Source organism: Ruditapes philippinarum, unplaced genomic scaffold (assembly GCF_026571515.1).
Source record: "Ruditapes philippinarum isolate M1 unplaced genomic scaffold, ASM2657151v2 ctg4969_1_1_1_1, whole genome shotgun sequence".
Lineage (NCBI taxonomy): Eukaryota > Metazoa > Mollusca > Bivalvia > Venerida > Veneridae > Ruditapes > Ruditapes philippinarum.
The window spans coordinates 9033-31379 of NW_026866559.1; the positions used below are offsets into that span (position 1 = coordinate 9033).

Consider the following 22347-nt stretch of genomic DNA (forward strand, 5'->3'; position numbering starts at 1 on the left):
AAAAATAATGTTTTTTGCCTATTCCAGGTTACATACAAAAGAAGCTGAACATGTTACTGTCCCACCTCCATTGTACAATGCAGCATGCCGAATTTCAAAAGCGGATGTCGTTCTAGCACATAAGTCCAGATTTCAGAAGTGAATGTACAAGAGCCAATTTCATAATTTCCTTGCATACTTGAATCCCGAGTACTGTTCAGATGGAAAAACAGATCGAATAGCGATGCCAGATCCATCGCGCAAGCCTGCGAACAAAAGTACTATAGTCCCGAAATGAAAATTTTTTAATCAGCAAGACATTTAAGAAAGGCATTTTTAGAATATTTAAATTTAAATTTTTGTGACTTTTTGCGTGATTTATTTAAATTTTTAAAAAAAATTTTTTAAAATTTTTAAACCCGGTTTAAAAAAGGGCTACCCTAAAAATTTTAGACAAGTTAAACTTTCCTTTTTTATCAGGATACTTTTTAGCTTCACTTTTTTAATAAAAAAAATGAAGAATTTTGTTTCAGCTGTTTTTTTATTTACATTGATTTTTCTACTTTTTACATTATAATTTTTAGCATTTTAACATTTTTTTGAAAAAGTTTTTATAGTTTTCTCTTTCCCCCGATTTTTTATAAGAATTGCATTAGTTTTTCGCAAACTTACATGATACAAAACACCTAAATGAAGAAAATATTTTAATAATTCACGTACTCATGGATTGGTTCTTCATCTCCAATAGGTCCATTCCTTTGAAGAAATTCATAAAAAGAAACTTCAGTGACGCCCCTGTTCAGGCATTTGGCTATAAATCCAGGATGCTGTGTGATGTATGAAAAAACATCCATTTTTTCCATTTAATTCGTTGAATTCATGGCAACACCTAGATTCCCTTCCAGTTGGCATCTCCCCACAATTAGAACAGTCGCACCTGTGAAAAATGATTATGTATTTTTTATGTAGTTCATTATTTCAATGAATTATTTTGAATATATAATTATTCTTAATGTCTATAGATATTCTAATAAATGCCATATTTAGCTCATAAAACACCTGAAATAGGACGGCTTTAGATGTCACGGGTGAGGCAAACTTTTGTTCCAGTCACAATTGATACAGGAAATTGATACTAATGGCCATCAATTATTATAATAGTTAGTCACCTGCAGAAAAATTGGTAAAAACAATCACTGGTTAGTATTCAATGAGAGCCGGTTACATGTAAGATATGGCCTGACCGCTAAGATATAAACCAATTATTTAAAAATCTGTGCAATAACAAACAGTCATTACATTTATATACATAAATTTGATATACTGTTCCAATCATAAGATAAATTGGCATACAATTGGAAATCCATATTACCTCAAAAGTGTGCTGTTAATTACAATAAAATCTTTTTATTTTATATTTTATAACAGATGAAGGTTTTACTAATTCAGATTTAAACAAATTTATTTATTTTAATGTCTCCGATGTAGTAAAAAAATAGTTGTTAATCTCCGTCAACCAACCTTCCCATGAAATCAATCTCTGTCAACCAACTTATCGTCACGGATCTTTTTGGCTTTAAAATTAATCAACTAGGCCTGTACATTTGAATTTTTTGGTATACGATAAATTGTTGTGCATACACGATAGTCAACTGTTGAAAAACATATCTGCTTAAATTCAATTACCAATGTAAGTTTCCCAAACGGACGTTATTACGGTCATCGAAATTAACGTCGTCAGGTTCAGAATCGTCCTCCGAAACGTCCTCGCTCTAGGAACTATAGGGTGATTCTGTTCGTGGCTCGCTTCAAACATATATGGTTGAACTACAAATCCATCCTCATCAATGTGATCTTCATTAAAATCTTCCATAATATGATAATATCAACTTTAGCGCAAATCAGATTACCTATTATAATGAACTGTCAATATTTTCCACAAGGATAAATATACTTCACTTCCGGTTTTGAGGTCGCACCTGCATAACGGAGAGTAACTTTCGCAGCGGTGCAATATCGGACTTTGTAAGAGTTATGCAAAGGCAATCGCCGATAATTTTATTCGTGAATTAGGAAAATAAAATTATTAAAGTTTATTCTACGTGTATACACATCAATATTTGCACATGAATATGTAGGCGGTTCTCCTTTAAACATGTTTACACAAATGATATCTTGAATCATTAGATAACAATTTGTTTATAAGGCCCAAAATGTCCAAAAAAGCAATCTTCCCAATAAGTGTACAACATACGGATACAACAGTTTTGTCTTACAAAATAGCTAAGTGTGATCAATAGACGGATTAAAGATGAAGTACATGTTTGCCAATTTAACGTATAATCAACAAAATCATCAGGCTAAGCATTAATGCTGGGGCATCTCAATATACACAAAGGATTTCTAGCTCATCAACAGTCATCAATTTAACACACTTTTAGTTACTGTCGCATCACTTTAACATATTTTAGCATGGCACTTTAGCATCATATGTTCATGAAACCGTCTGTCAGTCAGACCGCATCTATCAGGACGGAAAACTACCCACAACAATAAACAAACGCTCTACAGAGGCCGATGATGCAGGAATGGTCCACAGCACAGTCTTCTTTGTGTAGGTTTCATAATGAACTCTCTGCAACAGAAATTTTGAAAAGTGTCAAATGTACAGTATGCTGTATACAGGTGTTAAAACAGGTGTGAAAACAATAAATGTTTGTATGGGAATTCAAAGAGACAATAGGCTTGACAAAGAAATTGTACAAACACTTCAATGGTACAACAGTATCCATTATACTAAAGACACATTGTCTATCATCTTACAAAATAACTGTTGCATATAATTAAAATATGGTAATATGCATCTGAAATAAACTCTAGAATATACAAAGTAAAGAAGTTTTCTTAATTGTTTGAAACATGGGTAAACCAAATATGTGAAACAAAATTTAACATACCTTTATATGGGTAATGAAATCTGAATGTGACTTAGTGTTTCCATTTATCTTCCTAGGGCACACTTTACACTGTGCTGTCACATTTCCAGGTGTCTCTTTAGGAAAGACATCATAATTCCAATGATTTAACATTTTGGTTAGAATACCAGCCAAACAATGATGTCTATCTTTCAGTTAGAATTTGGTTAACTGTATGTATTAAAACTTATTTCTTCATTGTGAGTGATGTCTTTAAACTACCTTTATGCTCAATCATTGTTTATTATGACAATATCTATTATTTACTTCAAATAGAGAATTCAATTGAGAAGAGTCTAACTATTCAATAAAAATTTTGCTTTTGTTTATCAAAATCAATTGATTTACACTATAGAGATCATTATAAGTTAAACTGTAACATGTGAAATAAATCATTTGAATTTCAATAGTTTCATGTAAAATCTGAAAGTAATCGACATCAATCAAATTGTAATCATAATTACAGACTGAATTTAAGCTGTAATTGATTAATTACAATTAATGTAATCAAATTTGAGCAAGGTTATCAATTACATGATGAATACAGTGTAATCATGTAATCAATTAAAAAATCAATGATTACGATTAGTGACTACCCAAGGTCTGTATGGGTCAGAGTTAATGAAGCCTGCATATCACAGATTAGACGTCAAAAGACAAATTAAAAGGCAGGCAACATATCCTAAGGATGATTCAACAATATTCAATTAGGAAAGACTAATGCTCAAGGGACTCTTAAGGCGTGAAGGGACTGGAAGTATATTTCCGAGATGTGTGTACCATTTGTACAATTCATACACAGCATATGCATAAATATTATAAATTTTGCCTATATATATTAAATACATGTATAATTTTATTACAAATTGTCAATAATTCTATAGGATGTTTACTGTTTGATCTCCAAGTTCAAATGATGTCCACAAGTGAAATAATAGCAACAGACACAGATCGTCAAATCGTGACAATGACACATATTTGTTGGCAGTTTTCTTAAATAAAATTCTTTAATCATTTGGATCAACACTAACAGGATTATGCGAATAATTATAAAAAGACGTCAGATTGATAAAACTTTTTTAGTTGAGGAATATAAGACAGAATATTAATAAGAAGGTTCATCGGAAACGGTTTATTATCTCTAATGAAAAGAGAAAAAGAGAATGCTTTGCTCAAAATCTTTGCATAAAACCGAACTAATGATAAAAAACATAAAATACTTTTATAACCATTCTGCTTGTCTATACAGATAACTGACATGTTTTTCGCTAAATCATTATGGTATATAGCCAAAGATATAAAATATAGTTTTATTCAATAACGTTAAAACGTAATAATTATAAGCAATTGAATTGACTTCAAATGCTCAAATACTCCATAAATCAAACTCTTTAAAACGGTCAATCTTTATGTTAATTCCTTTGATGAAGTTATTGTGTACGATAACTACTTTAGCACGATCCTTTTCACTAAATTGTTTTTTAAAGTACATATCTCCTGAAGGAAAGAGTGATTCATTCAATATTGCAATTTTAAGATTTTTCGACATTTGAATTAAATTATTAAAAACTATTTGATTTACCGAAGCCCGTTCCATTAACCTTTTTTCCCATTTTCGTATCAAATTTTCTGTTTCTGTATTACTTCGTATAGCAAAAAATCCAGCACAATATAGCTTTCTATCTAATGGCATCCACAAGTCAAAGTTGCCTTTAAAATATGGTATTGGATCGTGTAGCCAAACTGTATCTACATCAGAAAAAAGTAAGTAGCGTGTGTATGGTAAGTACATCAAAAGATGTGTTGCGCGGACAGACATAAGCTTTCTAAATAACGGTGTATTGTATGAAGAAGCATTAGAAATATTTATATAGTCACTTCTGTGTACCTGTATTGATGCATAATGATCCGATTTAAGCTTTTTAAAAACTATATCATCCTCTGCAATAACAATGACTTGATATTTTATAAAAAGTTTTAAAAAGTAAATATACCAATTTTGAAATAATTCGAAGGCGCAGTTATTTAATTCAAGAAGAATTGTCCAATTTTTAGTTTCATCAGTGTGCCATATCAGTTCTCTATCTTGATAATGAATTGGTGTTTTTGTTACAGTCTTATAAATGGCTATGCTGTCAAGTCTTCTCTTCGAATCATTAACATGTGAAGATTGCAATTTCGAATGCCTTTTGCTAGCTTTGTCAACAATAAAAAAGGGGCAAATCAATAGCAGAACAAAGGTTGTGAAAGGCAGTATGCTCCGCTGAGAAAACATTTTACATACAAATGTACTAAACGTAAATATAAGCTAATATATACAGAATTTTTTCTAAAACTCTATCACATAGATAACTCCATTTTTATTTTTATAATGGTTATTTAATAATTTCTACTGCACTTAATTTCCAAAATATCGGTTTCCCGTTTATGTCTGTAAAAGGTACAAGAAATCAAGAGCAATTTGTAACTTCATAAACATTTAAATATAAATGTTCAACAATTCCAGAGTAACAATAATTATAAATATGTAAATGTAAAGCATTCGTTATGTCAATGGTCACAGCATAAAATAAAACAGAATTTATTTTACATTTGAAAACATATCTTTTTCCTGATATATATGTGTCGTGTCCATTTTAAACGTTAACTATATAGATTAAAAGACCTAAGTGTGTTTTCATGGTATATTTTGCTCCTAAATAGGATTTGTTAATAACGTTGATTATCAGACTAACCTTATCCTTGCCCTAACACGTAAAATAAAAGATGTTAATCTGATAAACTAAAAATAGTTTTTTTATCGAATAATTAAAACTCAATATGGTAATATAAAGTAAATAGCAGAAATATTTCAGTATACCGTCAAGCGCAAACGAAATAATCTTGGGTTGAAATATGCCACCATGGCATTTATAATTAAATTTGTTACTATGGCAAGTATAGCATTTAGAAATTATTATGCTTATATTAAGTAAGATATATACAAAAGTCAGATAATTCACTTTCAAATTGATGTATTACAAATAGATAAATATGTTAAGTTTTATTAAAGATAGCCTGTGTGATATTATTATCATAATTGCTATTAATAACTACATTCTTTTAGCATTTAAGCAATTCTTGATTATCTGGGTTTAGCAGTCGTTTTGAACTTTTTTCAATTAAAATTATATTTTATTATATATTTAAAAATAACATTGAAACAGTTCAATTTTGATAACTGTCTGTATAAATTGTACAAAGCAAGGGAATAACGTAGCGTAAAATAAATATTTAAAAAAAATTCGTTTTATTTTCATTGTAAATAAATGATACTACTACCAAACAAGGGTGAAACATTGGCTTGAATAATAAATACATACATGGATTAGCTTATATTTTAATGTACTTTTATTAATCTAGGGTGATTAATGGTCATTTCTTATTCATTATCTTATTATTGTATGCATGAATGATAAGATGAATGAGTTTTAAAGAACATGGTAAAAATGAGTTCGCGCGCCTGCTTTTATGGGTGAATGTAAATTAGTGTAAGTGAATGAGTGAGTCAGTGAGTCAGTGAGTGAGTTTGTGAGTCAGTGAGTGAGCGGATGACTCGTGAGGACAAATATTTAACAATTACTTCAATTATATAAAAATACGATCGCCTTATCAAGCAAGATATTTTTTTAGAAAGAAACAAATAAGTCTATGTGAAAATTTGCGACTTGATTTTAAGGAAAATATAATAATGGAAATTATAAGGTTTACGTGACAGGGTAATTTGCGCTTTCAAAATCCAATTTTAACTTTGAACTGTTATTCCATGTAAGAAGTTAATGTTTGAAAATTTCTGAAATTTAACCTCCACAAATAGTTTACCAGAGAATAAGTATAATAATAAAAGTACAAGTGTGTAAATGCGATTTAATTTCAGGATCCTGCCAATGTGAAATGGACTGACATGTAAATGAACAGCAAGCAAACGACGGCTTAAGTAAAAAGCTGAAAAAAACTTATCATATTTTATAGATGCATGAGACCTTGACATATGGGCTTTTACGATTTATCTTGATACGCATACGCACGTCCAATGTCAAAGTTGTGAAGCTAGGAAGCAAAGCATATTGAAAGAAAACGTTAACCGACTCTGAAGAAGAGCTATAATTAAATAAAATTACGTTCAATGTTTTAAAAATGCATTCTAACAAGCACATAAAAAGGTTCGTGTAGCATCCGAGTATGCAAAAAGACAATCTTCTTTCACATTTATATTTAGCAAAGAAGCACTTATTTGACTGGACTATTATTACCTATTTACTGTCGTTACATTTAAATTTTTTCTCACATACTAATCTTATATATTATATGTGGTTGAGCTTATTACTGTATATTAATCATTGACACAATATTTAAATCTTGTCGTTTTTACACTGTACATGAATCATTTTTAAAGACTTTTAGCAGTGATCGTGAATTTGTATTTTCTTGCCGTTACATTTCGTTTGTTACAATTTATATATTAGGTAATGCGCTTGAAAACTTTTTGTTTCTTTTTTATGCATAATGGACCGAAGACTACATTGATGACATTGATGATTATAATGATGATAAAATTGATGATAAATGTTACCTTCATTTGTATTCTTGTTCTTATATTTGTTTTATTTCATTTAAACTCTTATAACAAATAAAAAGTCCAGGGTTATTGATAGGTTTAGGATTACGGTTAAGGTTACGACTAGGGTAGGGGACTTTGGCGAAGTTGTTTAAGCCAAAGTGTCAGAATCTTATACGTCATAATCAAGGCTGGTCTCTGATTAGTTGGAAATAGCATGTGCTATTATTGTTCACTTGTCAAAATGTTTCTTTTGTAAGATTGCAGTTTTTTAATTGTTTCCTGATTGTCTAAATGAATATAGTTTTCATTTTGAGACCTTTTATTTCAATTGGTTATTCAAAGCTTGATTAAGTCACGTGTTTTTTCCAAAATATAGGCCCGCACATTCTACTAGATATTTGATAGAATCGCCATTTGACCTGTGCTACTGTTTAGTGCTAGATGCATAATCATTACACACGTGACTTCCCATTGCTCCAAGTACGCATGTGCCATGTTATTAATTCTATTGTTTGGAAACCATGTGAATATTTTAGATTTAACTCCCAGCCTGCGCAATTACTTACACTTTGACCTTAATCATAACACTTACTCACTTTACCCACTTAATACACTTTACCCTAACCTTTACACTAGTTTAGCCCGGGTAAAATAGAAATTAGGATAAGATGAGTAAGTTATTTAAGATTGGTAAGCTGGTTCTTAAAGATAAATTGGGTTTAGTGGGTAAGGTAGGTAAGGTGGATAAGGTAGGTAGGTAGGTAAGGCGCTCTATGCTAGCAAGAATATGTTAGGTAGGAGTAACCTTATCAGTAAGGTTGGTAAACATCAGTGTTAACTTCTGAAGAGTAGGTGTTGTTTTCTGAATAAGCTAGAGTATGCTTTTAAGACGGTTAAGCATAAAAAGTGAGAAGTGAGGGGTTGGTTTAACCCATGGGTTTTTATTTATTTTTCTCCAAGACAGAGCAAAAACAGTGTTTTAGTAACAATGCTTGTTATAATGAAAACAACCATATATATTGTGTTTATTATTTTGAGTCGAAATAATGCGAATAAGAAAAATAGTATATATGACGATAACTATCTTCATTATCATCATTTTATCATCATCATTATTATAACCATAATCATCTTAGCAATCATCAGTAAGCTATTCATAAAAATGGAAGTTTCAATATCCTTATGTTGACTATTTTATAACAAGCATTAACATGCATTACATGATGATGATCGTCATCATCTACTTTAATATTCAAGCTATTTACATCCAAACAGACTTAAAATATGGCCGATTACACTACACAGAAAAGCTTTTTTTATTATGAAAATAATTGGTCTTAAAATATCATGTGATTGAATTAGGTTATCAGAAAGCAAGACCAAGGACCATTTGAGCGGACCATTTACGCCAATTTTCAAAATAATTTGTCTCATTGCGTCTCAATTTTCTCATCTCGTGTTTTGCTTACCTAACCAAAGTGCTAACTCCTGGCACTGTTTATTTGTTTTCAATTTTTTACCTCATATAGACGTGTTTTAAGACTTTTCAACCCCGCCCTTTTGAACATAGTGACAAATGCCCTATTTTGGCCTAAACACTTGCTTTTGTTTCTTAGCAATGTTGTTTAAAAAGAGTACACTTTTTGGCGCCGCAACCTATCAAATCGCCAAGAAAATTTTTGACTTGTGAGATGCTGAATATGGCTTAAGGTTGATTTTAACGTAACGTGTAACCAACGATGAAAAGCCTGAACAACTTTTGGTTCTATCGCATTACATTGAGAAGCTGTAGCACTTTGAAATCAGTTTTGGTGGACAAAATCAACGCAAAATAGTGATTTTTGACAATTTTTGAGATGTCCCTCGTTGTCTTGGTTACAGGAAATCTAAGAATGAATATAATGCTACAAAGGCTATTTTCATTTAAAATCTTTGCCTAGCATCTTTTATAGTTTCATAGCAATTCAAACTTATAACAGAAAGCTTCTAAATTAAACAATTAAGCCATTTTTCACAATATCTTTATGTAGTATAAGGTTTAACGTTAGGATTGAATTATCCATGTCTATCAGTCATTACAAATTTGACATAATGTTTATTTTTTTCGATAAAGTATTCTAATATTCAAACATGTATGCAAATTTCAAATATATAAACATTTTAAAAAATAACATAAACCTATTGAGAATCATTGAAGTTTAACTGCAATAAAACACAGAATGATGTTTCAAGTCATGATGATACAAGTCATTTCTGTCACTAAATAACGTTACAATTCTAATTTGTTCGCTTTTCTGTTATGTACTAGACACCCCACAAAGGCCGCATCTTTTTATAAATATGTGTAACGGCCCTTTTTCAGCTGTCGAACATCTTCTTCGAATATAATTCTACAGTCTCTTTTAGACACTGTAAAGCTATCATCCCAGTCCGAAGCCTTTACTGTAAAATACTTACCATTGTTTCCATGTTTGTTGCAAAAAGTTTGTGTTTGATTTAGAATATGCTTAAACCTCGCAACTTCTTGCACGAGGTCTTCTCCTGCATTTTGAATCTTCCTTTTCAGGTCTTCGTAAAAAAACTTATAAATAGCGTACTCAATGTTATTAGTTAACTTCAAATGTCTTATTTGACTTGCATTCAAATGTACGTTATCATGATGACGTGTCTTTTTAGCAGCGTAAATAATGTCAAAAACTGACCAACGAAAATATCGTTTAAGAATAATCAGTGATTCGTCAAGCATCTCTAAAATAAGAACAAGTTTAAATTCAGCGTTAAGTTTTAAAAGCTTATCTTGTAAAGCTTTTTCGGATATCGTTGTATCTTGTAAACCAAAAAACCTCCCCATGACATTGTTGACCCTATATCGTTTAGTATTTTCCACTATTTTATTAATGAAATCTTGGTCGTTTAGCCCACGTAAACTGTTATACTTCATAGAAAGTTTAGAAAAGAAAGCATGACTTATCAGCCTTGTTTCTGGTCTCCTAATGATTCCAATTATGTTAGGATTATAGACAATATGAGTGAAGAAATTGTAATTATAAAATGTATGTATCATATATACATCGTAGTGTCTTTTCTCTCTTAAAAGCAATTTTTGTTCCTTCTCAGATATAAATGTTTGTTTTGGCAAGAACATAGATAAGTTATTATAAATTCCAAATCTGATTAAAATACAGGCAACTGTGCTTGATCCGCTCTTTTGAACTTTCAAGAATGAAATTCTTTTTACCTTTTGTCGTTCATCTGTATGTTTACGGCTTATATCCAAATAGCTATGTCCTGTATCGGAGAAGTAATTTTTCTTTTCCCTTATGTTATTTCGAAATTCAGCTGATTCTTTTGTTGTTAAAACAATGTATGGCATCAATAATATGCACAAAATGAACACTTGAAGTAAACTGATCAAAAATATTTCTCTAAATGTTAAACTGAAAAGAAATACCAAAGTTTTGATTAATTGAATTTACCATAATTGAGGTTATTACAAAGGATGCAATTATTGCAATTTTCACATATGCTCAAATTCCATTTCTAGAAGAACCTTTTTTCATAATAACTCATCTTATACATTTAATAACAAGCATCAATTATCGGTAATGAGAACAATGTGAGATCAGTTCAACATGTTTTACTTGGTAAGTTATAAACATAAGTTATTATAATTAACAAAGTATAAAGTAATTAATTGGATATAAAGTCATAGAAACAAGTTGACGAGTCAAAATCACGATTGTATGTTGTATGTGAATATCTAAAAACAAGCAAATCTAATTTATAATACTTAAAATAAAACAAAATCAAGGGCAGATAAGAAGGGTCTATATAGGAATGTCTGAAGAATGTTCTAGTGATGATACCTAAGACTGGAGGTTATATGGAATAGGAAATCAAATTGATAAATCAAAGACCTAACATCTAGATGATGATATAAAATCAGTTTTTGATCCTAATGTGTCTGGCAAAAAATAAAATAACTAAGAATAGGACAGAAGAAATGAGCCAATTTTAGGGGTAATAATTATTATCTGTTAACCTTAACAAGTAGCCAAATTTCAATTTTGAACTATTCATTGCAATCATTAATAAAAAACTTGCCGGCGACTACTGAATCTACTCATGCAACAAGTGCAGACCAAGATCAGATGCCATAGAATATTGTCGTTATTGGTTGTTCTTAATTCAGACAAATGGAAACTAATTTTATACCATTTAGTAAATCAAAATGTGGTTAGTAGTCTCTACTATTTAGAAATGTTAATAAACAATTTAAATTATATTGTATTTGCGTGACGGCATAAAATTCAAACCTGATTTTTGCATGTTCAAAAGCTAATATATTTGACTTTGTAACCTCGAGATGTACCTTTAATCTTATTTTCCTCGATCTCTCTTGTCATCACTCATGTACCTTCTATACTATTTAATGTATACATTATGTAAAGATTATTAAAAGGGATATTTTCTGTTTCAATGATTTAAATTGTGGAAAAAGCTCAATTGTAGTAATAAACAAGCTTGAAAACAATAGATTTGGATGTTTGATAATAATTATTACACGTGGGTTTGAAAAAATGATTTTGTATCTTTAGTAATGTATAGAAAATACATACTTTTGCAATGTTTCATACTGTTTGCCATTTTGATTTACATAATAAATGATTGCTTTAATGAACCATTTGTTTTTTTCAATAATGAGTAGCTCTACAAGCAGTTTGACTTGACCAAAAATCTTTGAAAAAAATAGTTACAACATATAGTTAAGAAAGGTACTTGAGTTTATTATATATTTTGGAACTTTTCTTTTTTTACCTCACATATATTTTATCCTTTTAAATTGCTTAAATTTTAAAAATTGCTTACTTTGAAGAGTCACACATCATGTAGGTCTAAAGATATTTAATCATCCACAAAGTTTGTAACCTGTTAATATATCTTTATGGTTATGGTTAGAATTATATGAAAATAACATGTGATACTTTTATATTGTTGTCGCTAAGTTCTATTTGAAATGTTACAATTTTATGTATTATGTTTTATTGGCTAATTGAAGCACGTGTTCATTTTAAGATATTTTATTTAGATTGGTTATTTAATAGTGTAAGGATAGAGGCATGGCTATGGTTAGGGTGATGGTATAGACTTCTTGCTTCTTGTGTAACGTGATTATTTTGGTTGGTTGTTATTATCATGTGACATTTAGTGTGTACCTTAATCAGCCAATTTGAAGGTATTTTATATGTGAAAAGTTAGAAGCACATTTTTAGTTTATTTCTGATTTTCGTTATGAAAACTATAAAAAGGAGTATTTGAAAAGAATGCTTTGAAATTTAATGTATAAAGGGAAGGATTTTAACTTTTGTTTATATGATTTTTGATATGTTTTAATCAGTAAATTATGATTTACATTATAAATAATGATAAGTTATTTCATTCATTTATCATACTATGATAATGATGATAATAATCTTGATGATTATATTTATATCTATGATGATGATTGCGATAATGATGATGATTATTTAATACAGGTTTGTGCTTATTTTAAAATAGTCTTAAAGATAAGGATAGTTGATGATGACAATGATGATTAGAATAATGATATAAATGATGATAATAATGAAAGATAATTCTATAAATATCCATGTTCTTATTTGCTTTATTTCCACTCAAATTCTTCAAATATACAATTAAAAGTGCACTTGTTATAATAATCACAAGCATTGTTTCTAACACTAGGCTACCCTGATGATTACTCGCCTTATGTTTAACCGAAAGACTAGGGTACTATCCAAAAATAGGGTTAAGGCGAACTTACCTAACCTAACCCTTATTCAAGCTTACTCCTCACCCCTTAACCATGCAAAACTTCTAACCCATAAGATAAATCTAGCTTACTCTTGCTTAATAGCGCCGTCAAAAAACATTACCTACCTAACCCACCTTATCCTTTTGATCACCAACTTTACCATTTTAAATACCCAACTTAACATTTTGATCTCCCACCTTACCCATTGATTACCCACTTTACCCTTTCGATTACCCACCTTACCCTTTTGATGACCAAACTTACATTTTGTTTTTCCACTTTACCCTAATGCTTACCAACCTAATGTCTGAACCGAACCTTATTCTTGTTTATTTTTTTTATCATATTACCTCCTCTATCCACAAATCCTACCTTACCCAACTTACCCATTTTGACGACCTTACCCTAGTTAATTTTGATCATTTCCTACTTTGCCCATAAGCTTATCCTACGTGACTGTAGGTTGCTATCATAGAACCTTTTTCACCTTACCCGAGCTTACACTGCTGCTTACCTATCTTACATCCAAGCCTTCCGATCTTCACCAAACCATTGTTGGTGCCGCTTCCCTTAGGAACTGCAAAATTGATTAAGAATTAAGGTTTGTTGATGACTTCATCACTTCGAAGGTTACAAAAAAAGTTTATATGAACCGGTAATATTGAAGCTGTGTGAAAAGCGTTTCCGTTCGAAGAGTTATTATTGGATCGTCATGGTTGTCTGTGAAGTAGGAAATTTTCAGTTAATCTTGGTATAAACATATGGATCCTGTATAATCCTATTTAGTTCCAAGTTGCAGCCGTACATTGGTGATTTTTTATCTTTTGACCGATCTAGTTCCTATATGCTATGACATAAATAAATACCTACAGCTGATATTTGGACCTTAACCAAACCAGGTGGACGTAAGATATATAGAAGTTTGGGGATACACGAAGTTTTGGCAAGCGGTATATGTGTTATATGTTTTATGTGTTATGTGTATATAACGGTACATGTGTTGTCGGCCGTCGTTTGATACATGTGCTGATGATGGACTTTTATGATTCATATGAAACGTCTAAATTTTTAAGGCATACTTATTTAGTAACGTGACTATTGATTTGAAAGTGAATTGTTCTATTTCATCTGAACGGTTAGTGTTTCTGCTGTCCATACAGAGGCAACTTATGCAAGTATGGCCTTTGGAAGTTTCTGCAATCTTATAGAGGTATCCGAACATGAACTTTTGACTGTGCTAAAAGAAAGCTTTCAAGAGGTGAGGTTAAAGTATTAAAAAATTATGATAAAATTGGGAATGCACATTTGAGTTGGAATGTCTTTCGAGAGTTTGGCAATTGTTACAGTATGAAGATGATAGTGCTTTTGTTAGAAGAAATCCGCGAGTAATTTCCAGTCTGATCTTAGGAGAACAGTCCAGCCGAAACTTAGTTTATCCAAGCCGATTGAGAGATCGTATCAGATTTCCATGGATATCAGTTTGCAACAGAAAATTATCTTATGAAAATCTTGACTAGACCCATTTTATTAAGTCTTGTTCAAAGCCGGTCATTAAAAGTGTGTCAAAGAATGTTTCAGACGAACGCTAAATAGGCATAATAAATAAGAGTAACAGCTTGCAACTTGACATTAACCCGGTTTAAATGAGGGAGAGGAAGAAAGAAATATTATTGCTATGAGGACTCCTACATGTTTACCATTTGTTGTAGGGAAAAAACGCCGCTGGGATACTGCAAAACTAGAAAAATTACATACATCATTTTCAGACCGCAATGAAAGCGTTAAAATGAACTTTGATGACACTAAAATGATCTTCCCCCTTCACCCCTAGTTTTTATTTCTTTTATTAACCCCCCCCCCCTTTCCCCGGTCTCATGTCCCCTTCCCTGTGCCCTTTGACTTTGTGGGCCTGTTGTTCAATCATTTATTTGTTTTCTTTTAATTCCTAATCAGTAACAAATTATTTATCATTTAGTGATTAAACTGTCCATGCTGACTTGTGCCCTGTCCTGTTTTTGTTTGGGGTCCGCCTGGGCTCCTTGCCACTTGTTCTTGTGGCTGGGTCATATGGGGGTTGCGTTCATTGAACGCCGCCTTTCCTTGTTGATTTTGTTTACCATATTTGATAAATGAAGGAAAGAATGGGTCTCAATTAATATTGCCGCACGTTTATTATAGGTTTCAAGCGAAAGGAGGCAAGGAAAGAATTATAAACAAATAAAACAAAATATGTGTAAACATATGTTGACCAAGTACGTATTACTATGACTATGTTATTGTTGAATAATTTTTGTAGGATTGTTGTTGTTTTTGTTGTTGTTCCTTTCTAAGATGCATGGTGTTCACTGAATGGTATATTGTAGTCACGGGAAAATGAAAGAAAAAAATTCTCTAAGCTTTCATACATATGTTTTACTTTTATATTTTTATATATTATACTTCTGTTAAGATAATGCGTACATGCGTATAAACAAACAATCTATATAATTATTTATTTATGTCTGATCACTTGCCTTTAACAAAAGCAAAAAGGCACATTTCAGTCAAGTGTTGCAATTGATGTTCACTTCCGCTGGACAATGTACCCCTGACACAGGCGGAGAAAAAATTTAATTTGAAATGATTTTCACAATTTATCAATAAAACAGTTATTCCTAATGAATCACAAGTTGAAATTTATAGCACATGTATGCTATGTATTTACAAACCACATCCCTTTTTCTGTATATTTACGGTTACCACAGTAATGGTTATTAAGTCTGATTTGAAATAATTATTACAAGTGATTAAAACAAAGAGTGAATCACGAGAAATTACACAAGATGAAATTTATATCACATGTGTGCCTTCTATTTACATGGCACAGTCTTTTTTCTGCATACAGCTATCACAATTATGCCTATAAAGTCTGATTTGAAATGCTTATTACAAGTTATTCATAGCAAAAGTCAAATTGATTCCCTTTATGAAAATACCTGTTTGGTTATAATGGTTATAAACTTAACAAATGCCCTTTGTTTACAAGTGAGCTTGTCTTTCTAAAATTGCATTACAATTCTTATTTTCTCTTTTGTAATGTGATAAGCGCCTCGCAGAAGTCGCATATTTTCCCAAGTATGTGTAAAGGCCCTCTATCAGCTGTTCAAAAACGTCTACGATTATTATTCTACAGTCTCTTTTACACACTGTTATTCTATAATACCATTCCGATGCCTCCATTGTAAAATACTAACCCCGGTTACCATGTTTGTTGCAAAAAGTTCGCGTTTGACTTTAAATAAATATATAGAAACTGAAATTGATATACCCGTACTTGATTAATATAGTGATATTTTTGAATGCCTGATAGACGAAAATCAATGTTCTTGTGACAAATTTATAAATTATCAAGGAAGACAATTGATCGCTTTCTGCAAGACGTATGCTTTTTATATCATCAACGGAAGAATCGGTGATGACAAGAATATTGGCAATTATACATTTATTTCATCACAAGGGCGCAGTGTTATAGAGTATGTGTTATTTTCAAAAGGCGCTATGAAACTTGCACAAAATTTTCGTGTTGAGGAGAGAACTGAGTCTTCCCATTTTCCCTTACTAACAGAAATCGATGTTCCTTGTGTCAAGATTGAAACCTCTACAAAATCCCAATGTACTGAAATCAAATATAATTTGAACTATACTTATAAATTGTCGTTCCAGCAAGACATGGAAAAGTATTTCAGTAATGAAACACTACATAAATTAATATGCGATATAAATAAAATAAATAATAATATTGATGATTGTGTGATGAAATTTACAAACATGTTAAAACAAGTGGGCAATAATTTTGTGTTACCAGTAAAGAAAGTAGAAAAATGCTTTAGTCCAAGGTGGTATGATAAAGATTGTTGAAAGTTAAAACGCATAAAATACAAACAGTTAAGAGCATATAGAAGTCATAAAACATAAGAAAATTTACAGCTTTATATACAGGCAAGAAAACAATATAAGAATATGTGCGATAGTAAAAGCAAACAGTTTCATACGAATGAGTTGAAAGATTTAACCAATAGTGTAAATGACTCTAAATCGTTTTGGTCGAAGCTAAAAAAATTAACAACTCGTAATAGTAAGGCAGTAAATAATATAAGTACACTTGAATGGGTACAATATTTTGAAGGTCTACTTAATCCAAACATTGCAAATTAAGAAATATAGAATATATTGATATTTTGAGAGAAGAAACTGATAGTGAAGTTGAAAACCATATTTTTGATTCCGAAATATCAGATGATGAGGTTAGATTAGCTATTAAACACTTTAAGCAAGGCAAGTCACCTGGACCAGATAATATTACACCAGAATTTTTTCTATGCGGAATTGAGAATATTACACATGTTTTAGTAAGGTTATTCAATAGAATATTTCTTTCTGGTGAATATCCAGATAGTTGGTGCGACTCTATTATTGTAACAATACAAAAAAAGGTGACGTTAATAATGTAGAAAACTAAAGGGGTCTTTCCCTGCAAAATGTTTTAAGTAAAATTTATTGTTGTGTTATTGTAAATAGGCTATTTTTTGCCCAAAGGTATCATAAAATTTCTGAAAACCAGGCAGGGTTTAAAGCCGGTTATTCAACTATTGATAATGCATTTATTTTGAAGTCAATTATTAATCGTATCCTTAGAAACAAAAGACGTCAATTATATGTCGCTTTTGTAGATTTTAAAAAGTGTGTTGACACTATAGATAGACAATTGTTGTGGATTATTTTAAAGGAAAATGGTTTAAAAGGTAACTTGTTTAAAGCATTTTAAAGTATGTACGTTAAGGTCAAGTCATGTGTTAGATGTAACTACACAAGAAGTGAATATATACAGAGTACTGTGGGCCTAAAACAGGGGTGCTTAGCTCGTCCTATTTTATTTTGTTTCTTTATAGATGAGTTGGAACGATGTTTGTCCGAAAATGATATTAAGGAAACTCAATTACACCCCGACACTTTTCAAGTATTTTTATTGATGTTTGCTGACGACATCGCTTTAATGTCCGATACTGTAAAAGGTTTACAAAGTCAGTTAAATGTGCTTTCAAAATTTTGTGATAAGTATATGTTAAGTGTAAATGAAACCAAAACAAAAATTGTGGTTTTCAAAAAAGGCGGAGTCTTGGCTAGAAACGAAAAATGGACTAACAAAAATACTTACTTAGAAGTTGTCAGTAGCTTTTGTTATGTTGGTTTAAAGTTTACCCAGCAAATATCTATGAATAGTATGGTTCATGATATGTGTGTTAAAGGAAAACGTGTAATGATATCTACTTTGAACTCACTATATGGATACGGTCAGCTATCTAATTACACTTTTTTTTAAAACTATTTGATTGTAAAATTTCTCCCCAGTTACTGTATGGGTCTGAAATATGGGGATTAGGAAGATTTGACGAGCTTGAACGAGTTCAAACTTATGCGTGCAAAAGGTTTCTATGTGCTAAACAAAAAGCTTCAAATGTAGCAGTATTAGGTGACTGTTCCAGATATCCTATGTATATTAAAACATATAAAAGTGCAATAAAATACTGGTTAAAAATTTTAAAAATGTCAGAAAATAGAATTGTCAAGAAATGTTATAAGATGATGTTAAATGATGATTACTACGGACACGTTAATTGGGTTACATTAGTAAAAAAATGTTAACAAAACTACAGTTTTAGCTATGTGTGGTATGACCAAGATGTACAATATGAAAACTGTTTTTTGAGAAATTTTGAAACTAGACGAAAAGATACAAGTCTACAGGAGTGGAATGAAAGTTTAAATACAAATTCAAAGTTGCATCTATATAAAACCTTCAAAAGGGAATTTATATTTGGAAGATATATTGATATTCTTAATCTCAGGAAACTTCGGTGTATATATATGTAAATTTTAGAATCGGTTGTCATGATCTGGAAATTGAAAAAAGGAGATATAATAATACAATAAGAGAAAAAAGAATATGCAAATTATGTGATACTAATACTGTGGAGGATGAATATCATTTCTTGTTTAACTGTCATTATTATTCTGACTTACGTGCAGCATACATACCTATGAAATATTTTACTCAACCAAATATTAATAAATTTAATATTACCGGAATCATGTCAACTAAAAATGAAGAACTGTAAAAGTCTCCCCGTACATTTATTCAATGATGTTATATTTTCGATCCTTGAAGATCGTTCAGCACGACATTATTGTTGTGTATACATTTTAGATGTTTTTTTTAGTTTCTTGTTTTTCAACTTGGGTGGTTCCAGTATTCCTACTTGAATACTGTATAGCCACCCTTAGGATATGTTGCCTGATTTTTAAATTTGTCTTTTGACGTCTTGACTGTGATATGCAAGCTTCATAACCTCAGATCCCCTTTCAAAATTCCATTTTCTTTAGTTCCGCCCATTGTTTTCTCGTTTAGGGTACACGTATTTTTTACTTGGGGACCATACGCCGCTTTTCATGGAATGACATTACTGTGTCACATTGAAGGCTCCATGATAACCGCCGTATGAACACATCTGCGGATGTTTCGAAATATAAAATTCACCAATTTGTGATTAAATGTTGAATTCTGCTTAAGCCGGTGCTAGGGGGCGTGGACGGTAACTTGCACTTTCCAGTACCGTCCATGAACAGGCTGAATCAAACCGAGCCTGCAACATTTTCAATTTTGCCGTGTTGGGCTTTCTTTAGGGATTCTGTGTTTCTCTATTTTATAAAATCTGTCGCAATGTATTTATATTATGCATTTGAAAGAAGAAAACGATACATACAAGAATTGTAAATATTACCTAATATCATACACATGCTATGCTTTATTAAAATGTTTGTAATTGTATATATTCTTTGCATGAGCCGGAGGCCTTACAGCGAATAAAAGTTTGTTGTTGTTGTTGTTGTTGACTTAAAATATGCTTACACCTCGCACTTTAACTTTTTTGCATGAGATCTACCTCTGTATTTTGAATCAGTGTTTCGTGATAGAATTGTCATTTTTGACTTGCATTCGAATGTGTTTGAGCGTGATGACGTGTCTTTTAAGCAGCGTAAATAATGTCAATGAAACGACCAACGTAAACAATCATTTAAGAATAAGAAGTGATTCGTCAAACATTTCAAGAATAAGAACAAAGTTATATTCAGAGTTAGGTTTTAAATCTGCATTGTAAATTTTCTTCGAATATCGTTGTATCCTGTAAACTTAAAACTTTCCAACATTGTTGACCGTATATCGTTCAGTATGTCAAACTATTTTATTACTGAAATCATGATTATTTGGCTCTCGTAAACTGTTATTCTTCATTAAAATTTAAAAAGAGTAAGCATGGCTTATCGTTTTCGTTTCTGGTCTCCTTATGATGCATGCATCATAAATATATATATTTCGTAGTGTCTTTCTCTCTTTAAATGCAATTTTTGTTTCTTCTCAGAAATAAAAGGTAGTTTTGTAAAGAAAATAGATAAATTATAAATTCCAAATCTAATTAAAATGCAGGTAACTGGGTGCTTGGTCCGCTCTTTTGAATTTGAAACAATGTATGGCAGCAAACATAATTATGCCCAAAATATCCCTAGTATACTCATTAAACATGTTTCTCTAAATGTTAATCTGAAAAAAAATACCAAAGTTCTTATGAATTAAATTAACCTTTTACCTCATATATACGTGAAACAACGCACTTTCGACCCCCCCCCTTCTTTTTGGCCTCAAATAGTGAAAAAATGTCCTATTTGGGCAACAAACACATGTTTTCGTTTGAGAAATGTTGCTAAAACATTTGAGCACTTTTTCGGCGCAACCCCCCATCTAAAAGATACATCAGCTGGTTGCCAGAAGGGGGATGCGCCCCCTTTTGTTCTGGGATAGTCCCCCTCAACGCCAAGAAAATTTTGGACTTGTGAGAGGCTAAAAATGACCCTAGGTCGATCATAAGGTAACGTGTAACCAATGCTGAAAAGCCTTTGACTCTATCTCAATCCCTTGAGAAGTTGCAACACTTTGAAATAAATTTTGATGGAAAAAATCAAAGCAAAATGGTGATTTTTGGCAATTTTGATATGTCATTTCGTTGCCATGGTAACAGAAAATTTAAGACTGAGCATGTCGTTACAAAGGCAATGGTCATGTCAACATTTGTGCCAAGTTTGATTAGTATTGAAGCATTTTTCATAGTTTCATAGCAGTTTGAACTTTTAACAGGAGGCGTTTCAATGAAAACGGCCATTTTTCACAATATACTCATGAGGGAAAGATATAACAATAATTGAGGTTATATATATATACAGCTGACCAGACTATTTATAGAAATCACATTCTATGTTAAATCACCAAAATCTATCGGTAAGTCGGGACAAGCACGTGTTTCTGTTTTGAATATTGATGCGCAAGCAATCTAATAGAGACTGAAAGAAAGATGCTTTATTTGATATGTTATGTTGCTGTGCATTAGACGTGTGATTGTTCATATACCATATTAATGACTTATTTTGATGGATAATGTCTTTAATTTTGTTGAAAATATTTTGGGAGAATAAAAGGTCATATTTTTCTGAACTTTTTTAAATACTGTTATAAAATGCTTGTCCTATTTCGTATGCTCTAGATGATGATGCTGATGATGATTAATTCATTCTCAAATGTCTCAATACAGTAAATATGTTTACAATACAACACTATGAAATGATTCAAAACCTATAGATATCACGCTGCAACCCGATAATTTCCTATAGTCCAGCAACTACCACCCTATCTATGAAGCGAGGCTTCTATTTTGATAGAAAGATAAGTTGCTGCTAGGGATTTACAACAGAGTTCCAGCTAGAATATATAACATATTTATATTGTTTTATATATATCTGGATTTTTAATACTTATACGTTACCAATTCCCTGAAAGCGAGGCTTGTAGAAAATTTGGATGTCTATAAGTCTATCCAGAGTCAAATTCAATT

At 31.2% G+C, this 22347-nt stretch overlaps 2 protein-coding genes across 2 annotated transcripts; both read right to left on the reverse strand.

The window, feature by feature from the left end:
- Positions 1–704: 704 nt before the first annotated feature.
- LOC132732913 (uncharacterized) lies at positions 705–6265 on the reverse strand. The gene is made up of 2 exons (XM_060719441.1): positions 1666–6265; positions 705–916 (listed from the first exon to the last, which is right to left on the reverse strand). The coding sequence occupies exon 1, from the start codon at positions 5227–5229 to the stop codon at positions 4321–4323; it is 909 nt and encodes a 302-aa protein (XP_060575424.1). The 5' UTR covers positions 5230–6265; the 3' UTR covers positions 705–916; positions 1666–4320.
- Positions 6266–9582: 3317 nt separating this feature from the next.
- Positions 9583–12555, reverse strand: LOC132732912 (galactose-3-O-sulfotransferase 2-like). The gene is made up of 2 exons (XM_060719439.1): positions 12424–12555; positions 9583–10991 (listed from the first exon to the last, which is right to left on the reverse strand). Exons 1-2 carry the CDS (start codon positions 12441–12443, stop codon positions 9887–9889), a joined length of 1125 nt encoding a protein of 374 aa, XP_060575422.1. The 5' UTR covers positions 12444–12555; the 3' UTR covers positions 9583–9886.
- Between the last annotated feature and the right edge of the window lie 9792 nt (positions 12556–22347).